Source organism: Polypterus senegalus, chromosome 4 (genome assembly GCF_016835505.1).
Source record: "Polypterus senegalus isolate Bchr_013 chromosome 4, ASM1683550v1, whole genome shotgun sequence".
In the NCBI taxonomy this organism is placed as follows: domain Eukaryota; kingdom Metazoa; phylum Chordata; class Cladistia; order Polypteriformes; family Polypteridae; genus Polypterus; species Polypterus senegalus.
Window position 1 is genome coordinate 244620027 of NC_053157.1, and position 18531 is coordinate 244638557.

Genomic DNA, 18531 nt, shown 5'->3' on the forward strand with positions numbered 1-18531 from the left:
GTGCAGTGTGAGTTGGGTGGTGGCCAAGGCGGGACCTTGGCGGTCTGATCCTCGGCTACAGAAACTGGCTCTTGGGACATGGAATGTCACCTCTCTGAAGGGGAAGGAGCCTGAGCTAGTGCGTGAGGTCGAGAGGTTCCGGCTAGATATAGTCGGACTCACCTCGACGCACAGCTTGGACTCTGGAACCAATCTCCTTGAGAGGGGCTGGACTCTCTACCACTCTGGAGTTGCCCCCGGTGAGAGGCGCCGAGCAGGAGAGAAATCCCAACCCACAATTACAGCAGCGCAGGTGAGCAGAGAGCTGAGGAGACTTCGTGCCAACAAAGTAGCAGGTCCAGATGGAGTATCGCCACGACTGCCGATGGCCTGTGCGTTGGAACTGGGGAGTCCTCTACAGCGCATCTTCAACCTGAGCCTGAAACAGGGGAGAGTCCCAAGGTTTTGGAAAACATTTTGTATCACCCCAGTCCCAAAGGTATCACGTACTAGTGAGCTGAACGACTTCCGGCCTGTTGCTGTGATGAAGACCATGGAGCGGCTGCTGCTTCATCACCTGAGGCCACAGGTCCGCCATGCCCTCGACCCTCTGCAGTTCACATACCAGGAGAAGGTGGGAGTGGAGGATGCCATCATCTACATGCTACACCGATCCCTCTCCACTTGGACAGAGGCAGTGGTGCGGTTAGAATTATGTTTCTGGACTTCTCTAGCGCCTTCAACACCATCCAACCTCTGCTCCTTAGAGAGAAGCGGACAGATATGGGAGAAGATTCATACCTGGTGGCATGGATCGTGGACTATCTTACAGACAGACCACAGTATGTGCATCTCGGGAACTGCAGGTCTGACATTGTGGTCAGTTACACAGGAGCACCGCAGGGGACTGTACTTTCTCCAGTCCTGTTCAGCCTATAAACATCAGACTTCTAATACGATTATACTACTGCTATTGTGGGCTGCATCAGGAGTGGGCAGGAGGAGGACTACAGGAATCTAATCAAAGACTTTGTTAAATGGTGCGACTCAAACCACTTACACCTGAACACCAGCAAAACCAAGGAAATGGTGGTGGATTATAGGAGGCCCAGGCCCCTCATGGATCCCGTGAGCATCAGAGGAGACTGTGTGCAGAGGGTACAGACCTATAAATACCTGGGAGTGCAGCTGGATGATAAATTGCACTGATCTGCCAATACTGATGCTCTGTGTAAGAAAGGTCAGAGCCGACTATACTTCCTTAGATTGGCGTCCTTCAACATCTGCAATAAGATGCTGCAGATGTTCTTCCAGACGGTTGTGGTGAGTGCCCTATTCTACGTGGTGGTGTGCTGAGGAGGCAGCATAAAGAAGACGTCTCACGCCTGGACAAACTTGTGAGGAAGGAAGGCTCTATTGTAGGAATAAAGCTGGACAGTTTAACATCTGTAGCAGAGCGACGGGCAGTAAGCAAACTCCTGTTAATCATGAATAATCCACTGCATCCACTGAACAGTGTCATCTCCAGGCAGAGGAATAGCTTCAGTGACAGACTGAGGAGATCGTTCCTCCCCCACACTATGCGACTCTTCAATTCCACCCGGGGGAGTAAATGCTAACATTACTCAAAGTTATTGTCTGTTTTTACATGCATTTTTATTACTCTTTAATGTAATATTGTTTTTTGTATCAGTATACTGCTGCTGGATTATGTGAATTTCCCCTTGGGATTAATAAAGTATCTATCTATCAATAGATACTGTAAATGTACAGCAGGACTCCTCAGGGTCTGACATTGGCCTGTCCTTGTATTAGTTTAGGAAGGTGAGTGGCAGCAATCGGCCCATTTCAGCAGATCAGCATGTAAACAGGTGGAGGTGCGCATTATCGGTACTCAGTCCAGCAGCCTAACACCTTCACTTATGGAGTCCAATAAAGCTGTGACATATCAGAATGAACAGAGAAAGTCCATTAGGGAATGTTGTGTCGACTGATCCAACTCAGAACATCAGTGCCAACCTTCATTATGAGTTATTGTTAGAGGGAGTGAAGTCACCTTTAGTGGAGGAATGAGAAACCTGAGGACATGAGGGTCTTGTGGTCTGAATTTCTAATGACTAAAACATGAAATGCTGCCAGCAGTGAAACGCCATGAAGGACACAATAAAAAATCATCTCTCCTTCTCCATCTCCCTGTCCTCACACGTCATCACCACAAACTCTCACAACCCTTTTATTTTTTTATCCTCTCTTTGATATGAAGTGTCATCTTAATTCTACTCACCTTCATCTCTTCTGCTGTCTTCCTCGTCTCCCTCAGTTTCTTCTCTTTGTCTTCAAGTCTCCTCCTAATTTCACTCAGTGTCGCCCCCAGCTGTTTCTGTTTGGACACACAAGAGGACACATGAGGGTCTTATCAGAATTCTCTTCCACTTTCTAAGCTTGTGGTGTAATTTTGAGTGTTTAAATTTGTACAACACATTTGTTTCACATTCCATGGTACAACTTACTGTTTCTGTCACACTTGTCTTCATATTGACACAGTAGGTGACACTCAGAGATTTAATGAAACAAATATGACACAAACATTCAAATAAAGGTTTAATTTAACAGTTCAATTCAAGATGGAGTTTGGGCTTGAAGAGAGCTACAAATAAAGGAGACAGTCTAAAGGCTCACTGGTGTACGAGTCAGACCTTGATTTAGAGGACATCACATCGACAACCAGGAGATCAGAGCTTCACACATAAAAACTGAAGAAACCTGCAAACCCAGGAGACCTCGGATGGCTAAGGACTGCAATTGTAGGACCAACAAGGCCATTGTGGAGTTGAGACTTGTGAGAACTTTGTGAAGTGTTTGGTCATTTTATGGAGTCAAGTGAGAAAACTGAGGCCGAGAAGACACGAGTGAGTCTGAGGAGTTCAGTAAAAAGTGAAATCTGAAGAGGAGTTTAATGAGCTCACAGAAATCTGACAATAAATCAAAGGAGTCACTAATAGAAATACTTAAAGAAAACATTATAACTGAAGAACAGAGAAATAAATAATAACACAAGTGAAAGTTAACTAACTCAGAGTTCAAACATGAAGAAGAGCAAACGAGTCACACACAGTGGGCTGCTTTATGGCTTGGAGGGCATGTGGCTTGGCTATTTTACAGTGAGGCATAGATCCAGTTGTCATTGTCAACGTCACAGTAAGTGACCAAAGTAACAGCAGGCTGGTAATTGTGTAAGACAAGAGTGAAAATGGAGGAGCTAAGATTAGGAGTAGAAGACACCCGGTGGTCTTATCAGAAGTGCTGTCTGTGACACAAGACACTACTGGGAGGACTGGAGAGATCAGAGAGTTTAACATGAGGTTCAAATTGGGTTTAAGATGGAGGGGCACAGGGCTAAGGGGCATCAGGGGGATTTTTACAGCAGATGGCAGCTGCACCCCTGGCATGGGATCCACTGATGTTATTGGAAGGCAAACAAGGAAGTCCGTCATGGACGTTTAACAAGGAGTTTTAGAAGTCGAGGTTTACAAACTCATAATGAGAAACAGGCAGTGATATTAATAAGACTAAGGGATAAACTGGGGTGAATATTAATATGAAAGTCAATAAAGTAAAAAATATATATACTAATACAAAAAACAAATATAGAATCAAACTAGAGAAATGGAAACCAAAACATAAGACTAATAAATTAAAAGATTATAAAAACAGTAAGCTACAAAAGAGTGAAAACCTCAAATGAGAGTGAAAGTGAACAAAAATAACAGGAGCGTGAGTTTACCGAGTCTTACCAGTCCATATAGTAGGCCGTGGTGATAATAAAAGTGTAAAAATTAACTTTAAAATGTCTTGTCTACAGGGGATTAATCAAAATCAAATAAGCAGTACACTTTAAATAGGAGATCTGAATATGCAAGGTCATCAAAAAAGAAAAATGAATGGCAGAAAATGAAACCTGACTAAGGCCAAGGGAGGCCAAGAACAGAAATGGATACACAAGATTTAGAAATGTCAGTGTGTGTTTGCGGTGTAGAATTTCATTAACAACCGACTGCTTCAAATCTGTACAGAAATTTGAGCAGAGAGCATCGAGGGTACAGGTCTGAAATTAGGAGTGGGCTACAGACCACCAAATACAGACAGGAGTTTCAGACAGGCATATACAGCTTTAAATGGCTGAGGCCCCACTTACTGAACTAATATGCACATTCACACCAAGCGCACATTAAGATCTCATGATTTCAGTCTTCTAAAGAGACCAAGGATTACTAAAACAACAGAGGGAGGTCGAAATTTACACTACGGGTTCTCAAAACTGTGATCTGATTGGCCTGCTCATATATAATGATGCCCCTTCACTCTCAGGCTTACGAGCTGCCACTTTAGCCAGGCATAGCTAGTAGAGCTGACTGTTAGCTATGCTTATTACGTCTCTGTTTTATTAGTCATTTGTATAAAAGTGTAAATAATATAATCATCATGAACTCTTAACAATCACATACTATTCTGTTTATTTTCTCATTTCAGTATTCTGCTCAACTGCCAAGCTGTTTAGTAGCCAATGACTGGGACACCTGAGGTATCAGGAGCCTTGGAATTGAAGAGTTAAAGAACTGATTAGCCTGCCCAGCACAGACATGTACGGTAGAAGGACCACCATGAGGTGGAGGGCCAGTAGGCGGAGGTCTTCAGACGTGTCAGACTTCTCTCAGTTCAAAATGGCCGCTGAACCTACAGAGGTTTATTTCCTCCAGATGTGCTGACAGTTGTTTCCAATTTCCTCTCCTCTTTTGTTAGCTGGCCTTGTCTCGATGATGATATTAATGGAGGTGTCCCGTTTGATCCTTTCATGTTACTCAGTTTAAGGTGCGTTGATTAATGTCTGTTTAAACTAATCTTTACTTTTATGTGTGTAAATGTTGTATTGTGTAAAGTTTGTCAGCTTGTCTCCAGTGAACTGAACATGCAGCGATGAGAATACAAAAAAAAACAAAAAAGCAAACTGAAAAATGCCATCTATACTATAAAGAAAATTAAAACTTTATGCGTATTGTAAGAATTTTAGATATAATCCCAGACATCAATATTAAATGATATGCAGTGTAGTGTAACGTGTCTCTTAGAGAGGCCTGAGGTGCTAGAGACACAAGTGATCAGAACACAAAGATCCTCCGCTCAGTTTATTGAGAGCACTCAGCTCACTCGACTGTCCACGGATCACACTGTTTATCTACTGGACTGTTTCATGTCTTCCACCCAGTCTCACCAGGATAGGCTCCAGCTCCCTGCTGTCCTATACAAGCAAACTGAGACTCCTCAACATGAAGGGACAGATTTCTCTGACAAACTACATTTACATATCACTTAACTCATGTTGTTTATTTAGCTTTCATTACACACTAAATTCCACTCACCTGTTCTTCTCTTTCCATCTTCTGCTCAACCTTTTCATGACCATCACGTTCAGTCATTCCACACATCATGCAGATACACGTCTCATCAGTTTTACAAAACAATTCTAGACTTTTCTGATGTGTCTCACAGAGTTTCCTCTTCAGATTTCTATCAGGATCAACCAGCTTGTAATGCTTCAAGGCCGTTTCTTCATAGTGAGGCTTTTCTCCTGTGTGGATTCTTCTGTGCCTCTGAAGACTGCTTACAAAGGAGTACAACTTGCCACATTCTGGACAGCAATGGGGTTTTTCTCCAGTGTGTATTCTTCTGTGGTTCAGAAGACTGTTTATACTTCGGAAAGACTTACCACATTCTGGGCAACAATGAGATTTTTCTCCTGTGTGGATTCTTCTGTGGTTCACAAGATTGCTTCTAGTTTGGAAAGACTTACCACATTCTAAACAGCAAAATGTTTTTTCTCCTGTGTGAATATTCATATGCGCATTAAGAGCACTTTTTTGTGTAAAACGTTTGCCACATTCCAAACATTTTTTTCCAGTATGAATTTGGATTTCTTTCTCCACTTGCTGTCGATCAGTTTTGATGGCTTCTGTCTGTGTTACTTCAGTAGCAGGGAGAGAACTGCACTGCAAAAAGGCTGCTGTTAGGCTCTCTGATGTTCTTGCTGATGTCTTCATACCTTTCTCTTTGTACTGAAGAGAGGGCTGACCAAAGGAAGGTGGAGAGAAGCTGCCATTCTTCTGTAAATCTGAAATAACACAAACATTTTAACTGTATTTTCCCCTGACACCTTTACCCAAGGAGACTTAAACATTTGAGACAATTGGTTATATTTCTCTTGTTGTTCGAACTGAAGCACAGAAAGGTCACATGACTTACTCGTGGTCACATGGTGTCAATAACTTAATTTGAACCTGCAACTTCAGTGTTTGACGTCCAAATTCCTAAGCACTACCTGCCTTTAAAATAAATGAAACAGTTCAAGTGGTGGCACACTGGCTGGCGTTCCTTCCTCACACCGAGGTGCCATTTATGGTCTGCCACTCCGTGTGGTCTCTACATGTTCTGCTGCTGTCTGTTCAATTTCTCCACCTTTCTCGCATATGTGAAAGACAGGCCTGATGTGATTAATTGATCACAAATCAAAATCAGCCAATTTTCACTCCAAATGACTTGACTGATGATCAGAAAGTTAGTGTATCTTAACAACTGATCTTGAATGATAAAAACATATGCTAGTTCCAACATTACCAAAATACAGAAACACGTCCTCGCCAGACTAACAGTTTTATTGTCTTCCTACAAGAGATAACAATTTGTGGTTTGTAATATTTCTGAAAAAAAGAAGTCAGTGATGGAGGATTCTCTGCTAACACTTTCAACAATACAAACCTTCTTCAGCATCTGAGAAGTCAACACAAAGGGACTGGTGTGAAGAACGAGCTGTTCGGGCTGAGGTGACCATCAAGCTTAGTCAAGCTCAGTCGCCTACTTTCACTCGGCCTCCAATGATGGCAGCACTTAGAAAACTCAACCTTATAATACTGACAGCAAGAACGCCAAAGACTTACTGTGACACAAAAACAGTGGAATTCGTAAGCCTGGACAACCAGCCACTTTTAGTTCTGGAAGATGTCACCTTCTAGATCATTTATATCCACAATTCTATCTGGCAGTGAGTGTTTATTGACTGATTTATTTGTATAATGAATTAACCAGACATTAGATGTTTTGACTAAAATCTCTTTTATTAGCCTTTCAGTGAATGTGTAGGTAGAAGGGAGGAAAAGGATGCAGAGTTTAACAGAGCTGATACATGAATATAAATCGTTATCAAGTGGACGTCGATTAATTAGAAATTGCAATCGGCCCGCTTATTTGCTTGTTGGGTAGAATGGTACGATCCTAGTTTTTAGACCTAAATAAAATAATACTAATTATGCATAATAAGCATTGAGTGTGAATAGTCACAGTTATGAAATCTATAACACATTTGTATCATAATGATTTTTTCACCAAATTAAACAATGGTACAAAGACACATATTTCACAGATGACTGCAAATCTCAGACACATAAACTGCTTCATGTTGGTGTCTCGAGCACACAGACGCACTCGGAGTGACAGACGACAGCCGAGAGATCCAAAGAAACTCCCCACCAACAGAACTGCAGAATGCATGAAGGAATTGTCAATAAAGATAAAAACGATATTTGAGTCAGCAGCATCAGAGGTGAATCTTTATCTTTGTGAACCTCATACCCCAAGAGATGCTGGGCCACTGGCTTTCTGGAGGACCAATAAAAGTCGTCGTCCTACCTGTGCCCTCCTTATACGAGCGAGGACAGCGAGGGTCTGTTCTGTACGGCAGCACACGTCGTGGATGACCGGAGGACCAGACTGTCCTCAGAACATGCAGAGATAATTATATACTTGGATGAGAACCTGAGGCGTTCACCAAGACTGTCTCATTTTATTCTTGTCGTAGTTGATGGCTACAAATATCTAACTGAACATTTTATTTGATTAGTAATGTGGAGTATGATTAAGACATGTCTTTAGTATTGTCCAGCTTGTTTTTGTTCCATTACGTGTGCATTATGGGTAAATGTTCTTTGTGTATGCTGTATGCCGTAGCAGTTTATTATGGAATTTGAAGTTTATGCATGGCTAAAATTACATTTATTATTTAAAAAAAATAAAACAGTATTATTATTATTAAAGGGCGGTATGGTGGTGCAGTAGGTAGTGGTGGTGCCTCGCAGTTAGGAGACCTGGGTTCGCTTCCCGGGTCCTCCCTGTGTGGAGTTTGCATGTTCTCCCCGTGTCTGCGAGGGTTTCCTCCCACAGTTCAAAGTCATGCAGGTTAGGTGCATTGGAGATCCTAAATTGTCCCTAGTGTGTGGTGTACTGCTTTGGGCTGGCTCCTGGGGTTTATTTCCTGCCTTGCACCATGTGTTGGCTCCAACAAACCCCATGACCCTGTAGTTAGGATGTAGCGGATTGGATAATGGATGGATGGTATTATTATTATTGATATCAGCAGGTCCTAATGGAATGGTTGATCAAAATCAACTCTAAAGACTCTGGTCAGAGCCTTCCTACCCAATAATGTGTCTGAATTTGGGTTTTCTGTTCTAATGTGTAATATATGTGAGGATATTTACATCCTCTAGAACTTAATCTGACCTAAGATCTAAACATACAAATATATCTGCTTGTGTTACAGGGGCACAGGGTGTTTAGCACAGCTGCTTTATTGTTCAGGTGTCCTGGGGAAAAATCCTGCTAACAGTTGTTCTACATAGGGGATGCTAATGGTGTTTCTGGTTATTCTGGTGCTTCCCCTCATCCCCTAAAACATGCAGGTAAAGTGGAGTGGTGACTCCAAACTGACCTGATGTGACTGTGGGAGACAGAAGGGCCCAAGATCATCTCCAAGTGAAGATTTCACACTACTGCCAACTTCTCCAGGCCATGCTGCCCCAGCAAGTTCAGGCTGAGAGCAGAACCCAAGATGCAGAAAGAAGACCCTGAGACCCCCTGAATGTCATCATGGCTCATACAGGTAGCTCTTGTCACTGTTAACGTCAAAGTGCACGAGATTCCCATTAGAAAGATGAGGCACATATTAGGTGGGCACTGGCTTGAGCAAATTCACTCGTATTTAGTGCAAAGGACTGAGGATTTTATTCTAACTTATTTATTTCTTTTTCTGGACATTTCTGGCTTAACTGCCAGAAAATTTAAGAAATATACATGTCTTTAACAAAATATGACTTTTGATATTCTCACTGCACGTAAACCGATGTCTGAATAACATACATCACAGCTTCAGTCAAAGCTTCATGATGTTCAAGTCAACACTTTAGATTTTTCCTTATTCATCCAAGTTTTTCTAATTTATCATTTATTAGGTAACCTATTGTTTGTTATCATGCGCCAGAGCAGGTGGTCTTTATCCAAGTTCAATTAACCGTGTCTTCCACTTTCAATCTTCTAAAAACATCAAATCAACCACTGTTAGAATTTATAAATGCTCTCTTTCTTTTATATTTAATCACATTACTCACTTATTCCAACACTCCCAGGTGACTCTTCTCCTTCTCTCCCATTTCCCTCGGTGATTTTCTCTTCAGACTCTGATAACTCCGATTTCAGCTCTACAGAATTCTCCTGCGTAGCCAGTCGTCCTGTACTAGTGGACCAGGGCTGTAAACTGGATGGAGATTCTTCACAGGCATCTTGCTTGAAAATATCCTCAGTTTCATGCTTTTGAAGTTCAAGAACAACAGAGAAATCATTGAAATCCTCAGCTTTAATGGTAACAGTCACCCCCTTGCACTCCTCTTCCTCTTTAAAAACTGAAATTCTTTCTTCGTGATCCTCCAGCTTCACACACACATCCTCTGGTGTAAGCCGCTCACAGTCCTCTTCTTTAATGTCCACTGTTCTTTCATTCACGTCATCTTCTTTGGCAGAGGCCATGCTCTGTGGGAAACTCTTCTCTCTTTAAGTGTCTGCTGTTCTCTTCTCAGATTCACTTCTCACATGGACAGCCCTGAGCTGGAGGCCATTAGACACCTCAGTGTATGGCCATGTGAAATGGGAAACCCCTGTGAAAATAAAAGTGGGAGAATTAACTTCATAAAGTCAGTAAAAATAATGAGCACACTTCAGGGTCACAGTGCCCTCCACGAGGTTTGGTTCAAAGACACATTTGCCTTGATTTCCTCCTCTGCCTCACAGTTTAAAATTACAAATCAAACAATTCAGATGTGATCAAAGTGCACTGCAGACCTTCATTAAAGGGGATTTGCATACATTTCAGTGCCACCATGTAGATATGACAACACTTTATCTACACAGCACCATCATGTGTGGACACAGCAATGGCAGGTCTATTAAAGCCGTCATATTTAGGGCTTTGTTGGATATCCTCGCTGGACTTGAACTGCGCATTGGGAGCTTCATTCTGTTAAGTTGTTATATTCTATATCTTATACATGTGCTCCTATTTGTGGGATTACGGGACTGCATCCTGACTGGGAGGAGGACATTCAGGGTTTGAGGAGGTTATTAGTGATGGTGTGTTTTAATGGGAGGGAAGAATAAAAAGTGTGTTGCTAAAATCAAAGGCGTTGTGTTGTTATTAAAGTTTAACATTCATTGAAGAGGATGGCTGCTAATTATAGAATCCTGCTTGCATTTGACAACAGAAAGGCATACGAGGCTGGAAAAATGAAGATCTTTAAAAACACCCTAAAAAAATGGCAGGGATATTTTCAGATAATGAAAATGACAAAGCAGTGATGTTTAATTAGCCAGTGACTCTTGAATTAACCAGCTCTGCTCATTAGTGTGTTAACATCTCAGATAAAGAAATAAAAACGATGAGCATTGTGAATGTGAGATTCTAAAAGTCTCAGAAAACAGGAGTACAGGAGAAAAGTAAAAGGCTTTGTTAAACCTTCACCTTCAATGTGGACCTGCTTCACTGGACCGATTACATAAACTGCTTCACTGCTCAGGAATCAAAGAGGCAGAGTGGGCCTCCTTACTTAAATAAATTGTTGAGAATTGTGAGACTCGCCTGAAATACGGCAAACCCAAACTCAGAGCAGCTGTTGGTTTGTCGCTGGCCTATGAATACAATGAAACTGCGGCTACAGACTGAAATGAACGTCAAACAGGAGGACGGGGTCTTCACGTCATTGACACATTCACACGTTTCAGTGCAGGAAGTGTTGTAAAGACAAAGAGACCATCAGAAATTGTGATACAATTCATTCATTCATTCTCAGATAAGAGTACATGGAGCTCCTTAGAAACTACTTAGTGATAATGGTGGGGAATCAGAGAGACAGCAGAGAATTTTAACATTGAAACAAAGACCACCGCTGCTTACAGTCTCTGGGGTAATGACTACCTGAGAGTCACAATCAGACACTCACAGAAATTATACAGAAAGTAATAAAGAATACTGGATGTGACTGGTTAGTGCCAGATTAGCGCCACGGGGCACTAATGGTAAAGAATACCATGCACAATATTTATGGGTACAGCTCATATCAGCCGGTGTTTGGCTGAAATCCAAATCTTCCTTGTGTTCTCATGGACAGACCACCCGCCCTAGAAGGCACCACTAGGAGTGTGTCAGTGGAGCACATATTCCAGCTTCACACTCCAAGAAGAGCATTTACTGAAGCCGAGTGTTCAGAGCAAATACGGAGAGCACTTCAGAGACAGGTTAATTCTGAAAATGATAAATCTGAGACAAAGTGGACGACAAAAGAGAGTGGACTGTGCAGAATGGAAGGGACCTGCAGATGTCACTGGACAGGATGGAGTTGTGAAATGTGTCAGATGTGGAGGTGCTCTTGGAAAGGCCCACCATTCTAGACTACGTAAAGTCAACGGTAAAGGTGACAATCGACATACCACCAGCAGTGAGAGAGATGAAGAGAGAGATTTATCTAACACTACATCAGATAATGAAGACACTGGAGATGAGAAGGAGACTCTAAACTCTTCAGTCCCAGTAGAAGATGTCGATGTTGAAGTTGAGCAAACTCACAGGTTAAGACGGAGTTGTTGTGTTTGTCTAAAAAAGGGGCAAACTGTGAGATATGTGGACAGAGATGGTGGCATACAGATAAAGTATTAGATTGGGCTGGCAAAGCAGAACTTGGTATAATTCAGAGTTTACTGATCCTGACAGCATTGCTGACACAGAAGGGTCTGTCGACACATCAAGTGTGGATAATCTGCAAGATGAACCAGAAACTAATGAACTACAACTATGGGACTTGTGTGTGGAAATCACGGAGATATCAGCTGAGTCAGCAAAGCAGGAAGAGATAAGCAGATGGGAAAGAAATGGAGCATCTGAGGAGGTGGAAAACCACAAGATGGATATGCCCTTTAAAAAGAGACTTCAGCAGGAATCGTACCTAAAGACCACCTAGTGGCACGAGGGTGGGCTCAACAGGGATTCACCAGCATGGGCATCAAAATCTGCTCACGAAGGTCTCTGAGGCAGCACTGCCACTTTAAACAAAAATTGAGGACAGACAGTTGAGCTCCAGCCCATAATAGTAGAGTTGCGGCTTTGCAGCTTTCACACATTTTTTATGGCTTCATGTGGTCCGACACAAACAGCCCAAATAGCTTGCGTCCTGTTCTTCATTTAACACGGCCATCTCTAGTAAGCTAAAGAATAAAAGTACATAGAAATACTTTAAGTAGTTGTAAAGGATAAAATATATTAAATAAAACAACACCGATTTAAATATCACAAAAATGTACTCGTAATGCGATGCGAGCTGTAGATTTTACTGTATCCCTCCAGTGGCACTAGCTAGTGTAATGTTTGTATTTTTTATTTCTTATTAAACAAATCAAAGTCTCCCGGATACAGTGAAACCGCACCAGCATCTTTCCTGATAAGAAAATAAATAAAAAATTCTCAATTAATTTTATAGGTCTCAGTATGAGTCAACCTGATGGAAATGAAACCTGCATGCGCCCTGTAAAGTTACATTGCTCGACGCCACTTTAGTAAAGTTTGCCGATGATGGCTTTAGAGGAAAAAGGAAAAAACACAAAACAACACGCAGAGTTAAAGAAAAATCAGAAATGAACGACGGGGCCGTGCGGGAGCGAGCGGCTGAACAAGCGCGTGCCCGACGGACAGCACACTTCGGAGCATGCGCGAAATCAAAAGGAGAAACGGCGCGGAGAGCAGAAGCAATCCCTAGTTAACGCGCCCCCGCCAAGTCAGATGTAGCATTACATTTCACGGGACACCGAACGGAAAATAAATTAACGTAGCACCAGCTAGAAGTACTCGAGCCCCGTCATCCACAATAAACTCCCGGAGGTGCATGCGACTTGCTGTGCCGCCGCCTCCTCCACGTAGCGCTCAATCCCCAACACTTAAAAGCAAACCACGTGGCATCAGGCACCTCCTCAAAGTTAAAGCCGCTAAGAATGTCGCGATCTTCGTCACTGCTTGAATTCCCACCCGTACGCGATACCCACGTTCGACTTTGTCTCACCTTCCGCACCTTTGCTTGATCTTATGGTCCTGAAGAAATCGGACCGCGAGGGTCTCCTAAAAGCAAACTAGTGATGTGCTGCGGGATACTGAGGTGTCGAGCTTTCGAAACGCCGCTCTGAGGATTGTTTGATATGCGCCCGCCACGTGATTTTGAGGTACGCTAGCGTCATGACGTCATTGAGATCCATGCAGTCAGCAGCCGATTGGTCCCAACAGAGTCTCGCTGCAGACTGCAATACCTCACGGAACGCCCTCCATATCACGGAACGCCCTTCAGAGCACAACATGGTACACATGCATGTAATGACGCAATTTATCATAACGCCCTTTCCCAGCGTCACTCGTATCACGCCCTCTGCGAGACAGTGTTGACGCGCTCGTTGTACAGAATGCTGTAGATGCTGTAGTTGTACAAATTCAACAGTTTTCTATCTGGTCAAACATAAATGACTTCCAGTCTCATACTTATGCTATCAAATCATTCTAAGCTCTTTCATGATTCTAACACTTCGTCGATATAAAGTACAGTTTTATGTTGTTTTTTTTTACTATTTTGAATGGTTGTTCATTACGTTTTCCCCTGAAGTGTTACATTATAGTAAAAGTAACAAATCTTATTACTATCCAGTGTTTCAAACGGAATGTGCCTCATGAAACTCATACCTATAGGGATTTTATTCTAACTTATTTATTTCTTTTTCTGGACATTTCTGGCTTAACTGCCAGAAAATTTAAGAAATATACATGTCTTTAACAAAATATGACTTTTGATATTCTCACTGCACGTAAACCGATGTCTGAATAACATACATCACAGCTTCAGTCAAAGCTTCATGATGTTCAAGTCAACACTTTAGATTTTTCCTTATTCATCCAAGTTTTTCTAATTTATCATTTATTAGGTAACCTATTGTTTGTTATCATGCGCCAGAGCAGGTGGTCTTTATCCAAGTTCAATTAACCGTGTCTTCCACTTTCAATCTTCTAAAAACATCAAATCAACCACTGTTAGAATTTATAAATGCTCTCTTTCTTTTATATTTAATCACATTACTCACTTATTCCAACACTCCCAGGTGACTCTTCTCCTTCTCTCCCATTTCCCTCGGTGATTTTCTCTTCAGACTCTGATAACTCCGATTTCAGCTCTACAGAATTCTCCTGCGTAGCCAGTCGTCCTGTACTAGTGGACCAGGGCTGTAAACTGGATGGAGATTCTTCACAGGCATCTTGCTTGAAAATATCCTCAGTTTCATGCTTTTGAAGTTCAAGAACAACAGAGAAATCATTGAAATCCTCAGCTTTAATGGTAACAGTCACCCCCTTGCACTCCTCTTCCTCTTTAAAAACTGAAATTCTTTCTTCGTGATCCTCCAGCTTCACACACACATCCTCTGGTGTAAGCCGCTCACAGTCCTCTTCTTTAATGTCCACTGTTCTTTCATTCACGTCATCTTCTTTGGCAGAGGCCATGCTCTGTGGGAAACTCTTCTCTCTCTTTAAGTGTCTGCTGTTCTCTTCTCAGATTCACTTCTCACATGGACAGCCCTGAGCTGGAGGCCATTAGACACCTCAGTGTATGGCCATGTGAAATGGGAAACCCCTGTGAAAATAAAAGTGGGAGAATTAACTTCATAAAGTCAGTAAAAATAATGAGCACACTTCAGGGTCACAGTGCCCTCCACGAGGTTTGGTTCAAAGACACATTTGCCTTGATTTCCTCCTCTGCCTCACAGTTTAAAATTACAAATCAAACAATTCAGATGTGATCAAAGTGCACTGCAGACCTTCATTAAAGGGGATTTGCATACATTTCAGTGCCACCATGTAGATATGACAACACTTTATCTACACAGCACCATCATGTGTGGACACAGCAATGGCAGGTCTATTAAAGCCGTCATATTTAGGGCTTTGTTGGATATCCTCGCTGGACTTGAACTGCGCATTGGGAGCTTCATTCTGTTAAGTTGTTATATTCTATATCTTATACATGTGCTCCTATTTGTGGGATTACGGGACTGCATCCTGACTGGGAGGAGGACATTCAGGGTTTGAGGAGGTTATTAGTGATGGTGTGTTTTAATGGGAGGGAAGAATAAAAAGTGTGTTGCTAAAATCAAAGGCGTTGTGTTGTTATTAAAGTTTAACATTCATTGAAGAGGATGGCTGCTAATTATAGAATCCTGCTTGCATTTGACAACAGAAAGGCATACGAGGCTGGAAAAATGAAGATCTTTAAAAACACCCTAAAAAAATGGCAGGGATATTTTCAGATAATGAAAATGACAAAGCAGTGATGTTTAATTAGCCAGTGACTCTTGAATTAACCAGCTCTGCTCATTAGTGTGTTAACATCTCAGATAAAGAAATAAAAACGATGAGCATTGTGAATGTGAGATTCTAAAAGTCTCAGAAAACAGGAGTACAGGAGAAAAGTAAAAGGCTTTGTTAAACCTTCACCTTCAATGTGGACCTGCTTCACTGGACCGATTACATAAACTGCTTCACTGCTCAGGAATCAAAGAGGCAGAGTGGGCCTCCTTACTTAAATAAATTGTTGAGAATTGTGAGACTCGCCTGAAATACGGCAAACCCAAACTCAGAGCAGCTGTTGGTTTGTCGCTGGCCTATGAATACAATGAAACTGCGGCTACAGACTGAAATGAACGTCAAACAGGAGGACGGGGTCTTCACGTCATTGACACATTCACACGTTTCAGTGCAGGAAGTGTTGTAAAGACAAAGAGACCATCAGAAATTGTGATACAATTCATTCATTCATTCTCAGATAAGAGTACATGGAGCTCCTTAGAAACTACTTAGTGATAATGGTGGGGAATCAGAGAGACAGCAGAGAATTTTAACATTGAAACAAAGACCACCGCTGCTTACAGTCTCTGGGGTAATGACTACCTGAGAGTCACAATCAGACACTCACAGAAATTATACAGAAAGTAATAAAGAATACTGGATGTGACTGGTTAGTGCCAGATTAGCGCCACGGGGCACTAATGGTAAAGAATACCATGCACAATATTTATGGGTACAGCTCATATCAGCCGGTGTTTGGCTGAAATCCAAATCTTCCTTGTGTTCTCATGGACAGACCACCCGCCCTAGAAGGCACCACTAGGAGTGTGTCAGTGGAGCACATATTCCAGCGCTTCACACTCCAAGAAGAGCATTTACTGAAGCCGAGTGTTCAGAGCAAATACGGAGAGCACTTCAGAGACAGGTTAATTCTGAAAATGATAAATCTGAGACAAAGTGGACGACAAAAGAGTGGACTGTGCAGAATGGAAGGGACCTGCAGATGTCACTGGACAGGATGGAGTTGTGAAATGTGTCAGATGTGGAGGTGCTCTTGGAAAGGCCCACCATTCTAGACTACGTAAAGTCAACGGTAAAGGTGACAATCGACATACCACCAGCAGTGAGAGAGATGAAGAGAGAGATTTATCTAACACTACATCAGATAATGAAGACACTGGAGATGAGAAGGAGACTCTAAACTCTTCAGTCCCAGTAGAAGATGTCGATGTTGAAGTTGAGCAAACTCACAGGTTAAGACGGAGTTGTTGTGTTTGTCTAAAAAAGGGGCAAACTGTGAGATATGTGGACAGAGATGGTGGCATACAGATAAAGTATTAGATTGGGCTGGCAAAGCAGAACTTGGTATAATTCAGAGTTTACTGATCCTGACAGCACTGCTGACACAGAAGGGTCTGTCGACACATCAAGTGTGGATAATCTGCAAGATGAACCAGAAACTAATGAACTACAACTATGGGACTTGTGTGTGGAAATCACGGAGATATCAGCTGAGTCAGCAAAGCAGGAAGAGATAAGCAGATGGGAAAGAAATGGAGCATCTGAGGAGGTGGAAAACCACAAGATGGATATGCCCTTTAAAAAGAGACTTCAGCAGGAATCGTACCTAAAGACCACCTAGTGGCACGAGGGTGGGCTCAACAGGGATTCACCAGCATGGGCATCAAAATCTGCTCACGAAGGTCTCTGAGGCAGCACTGCCACTTTAAACAAAAATTGAGGACAGACAGTTGAGCTCCAGCCCATAATAGTAGAGTTGCGGCTTTGCAGCTTTCACACATTTTTTATGGCTTCATGTGGTCCGACACAAACAGCCCAAATAGCTTGCGTCCTGTTCTTCATTTAACACGGCCATCTCTAGTAAGCTAAAGAATAAAAGTACATAGAAATACTTTAAGTAGTTGTAAAGGATAAAATATATTAAATAAAACAATAACGATTTAAATATCACAAAAATGTACTCGTAATGCGATGCGAGCTGTAGATTTTACTGTATCCCTCCAGTGGCACTAGCTAGTGTAATGTTTGTATTTTTTATTTCTTATTAAACAAATCAAAGTCTCCCGGATACAGTGAAACCGCACCAGCATCTTTCCTGATAAGAAAATAAATAAAAAATTCTCAATTAATTTTATAGGTCTCAGTATGAGTCAACCTGATGGAAATGAAACCTGCATGCGCCCTGTAAAGTTACATTGCTCGACGCCACTTTAGTAAAGTTTGCCGATGATGGCTTTAGAGGAAAAAGGAAAAAACACAAAACAACACGCAGAGTTAAAGAAAAATCAGAAATGAACGACGGGCCGTGCGGGAGCGAGCGGCTGAACAAGCGCGTGCCCGACGGACAGCACACTTCGGAGCATGCGCGAAATCAAAAGGAGAAACGGCGCGGAGAGCAGAAGCAATCCCTAGTTAACGCGCCCCCGCCAAGTCAGATGTAGCATTACATTTCACGGGACACCGAACGGAAAATAAATTAACGTAGCACCAGCTAGAAGTACTCGAGCCCCGTCATCCACAATAAACTCCCGGAGGTGCATGCGACTTGCTGTGCCGCCGCCTCCTCCACGTAGCGCTCAATCCCCAACACTTAAAAGCAAACCACGTGGCATCAGGCACCTCCTCAAAGTTAAAGCCGCTAAGAATGTCGCGATCTTCGTCACTGCTTGAATTCCCACCCGTACGCGATACCCACGTTCGACTTTGTCTCACCTTCCGCACCTTTGCTTGATCTTATG

The 18531-nt window shown here is 42.4% G+C and overlaps 2 protein-coding genes across 4 annotated transcripts in view; one reads left to right on the top strand and one right to left on the bottom strand.

The window, feature by feature from the left end:
* The window catches only part of LOC120528979 (tripartite motif-containing protein 16-like), a 36066-nt gene extending 26157 nt beyond the window's left edge, over window positions 1–9909 (bottom strand). The window contains 3 exon segments of the mRNA XM_039753045.1: window positions 2264–2359; window positions 5397–6145; window positions 9471–9909. Coding sequence (XP_039608979.1) covers window positions 2264–2359; window positions 5397–6145; window positions 9471–9885 — 1260 coding nt within the window. The 5' untranslated portion in view covers window positions 9886–9909.
* Window positions 1–18531, top strand: part of LOC120528357 (zinc finger protein 184-like) — a 700371-nt gene that overhangs the window by 660198 nt on the left and 21642 nt on the right. The window lies entirely within an intron of this gene.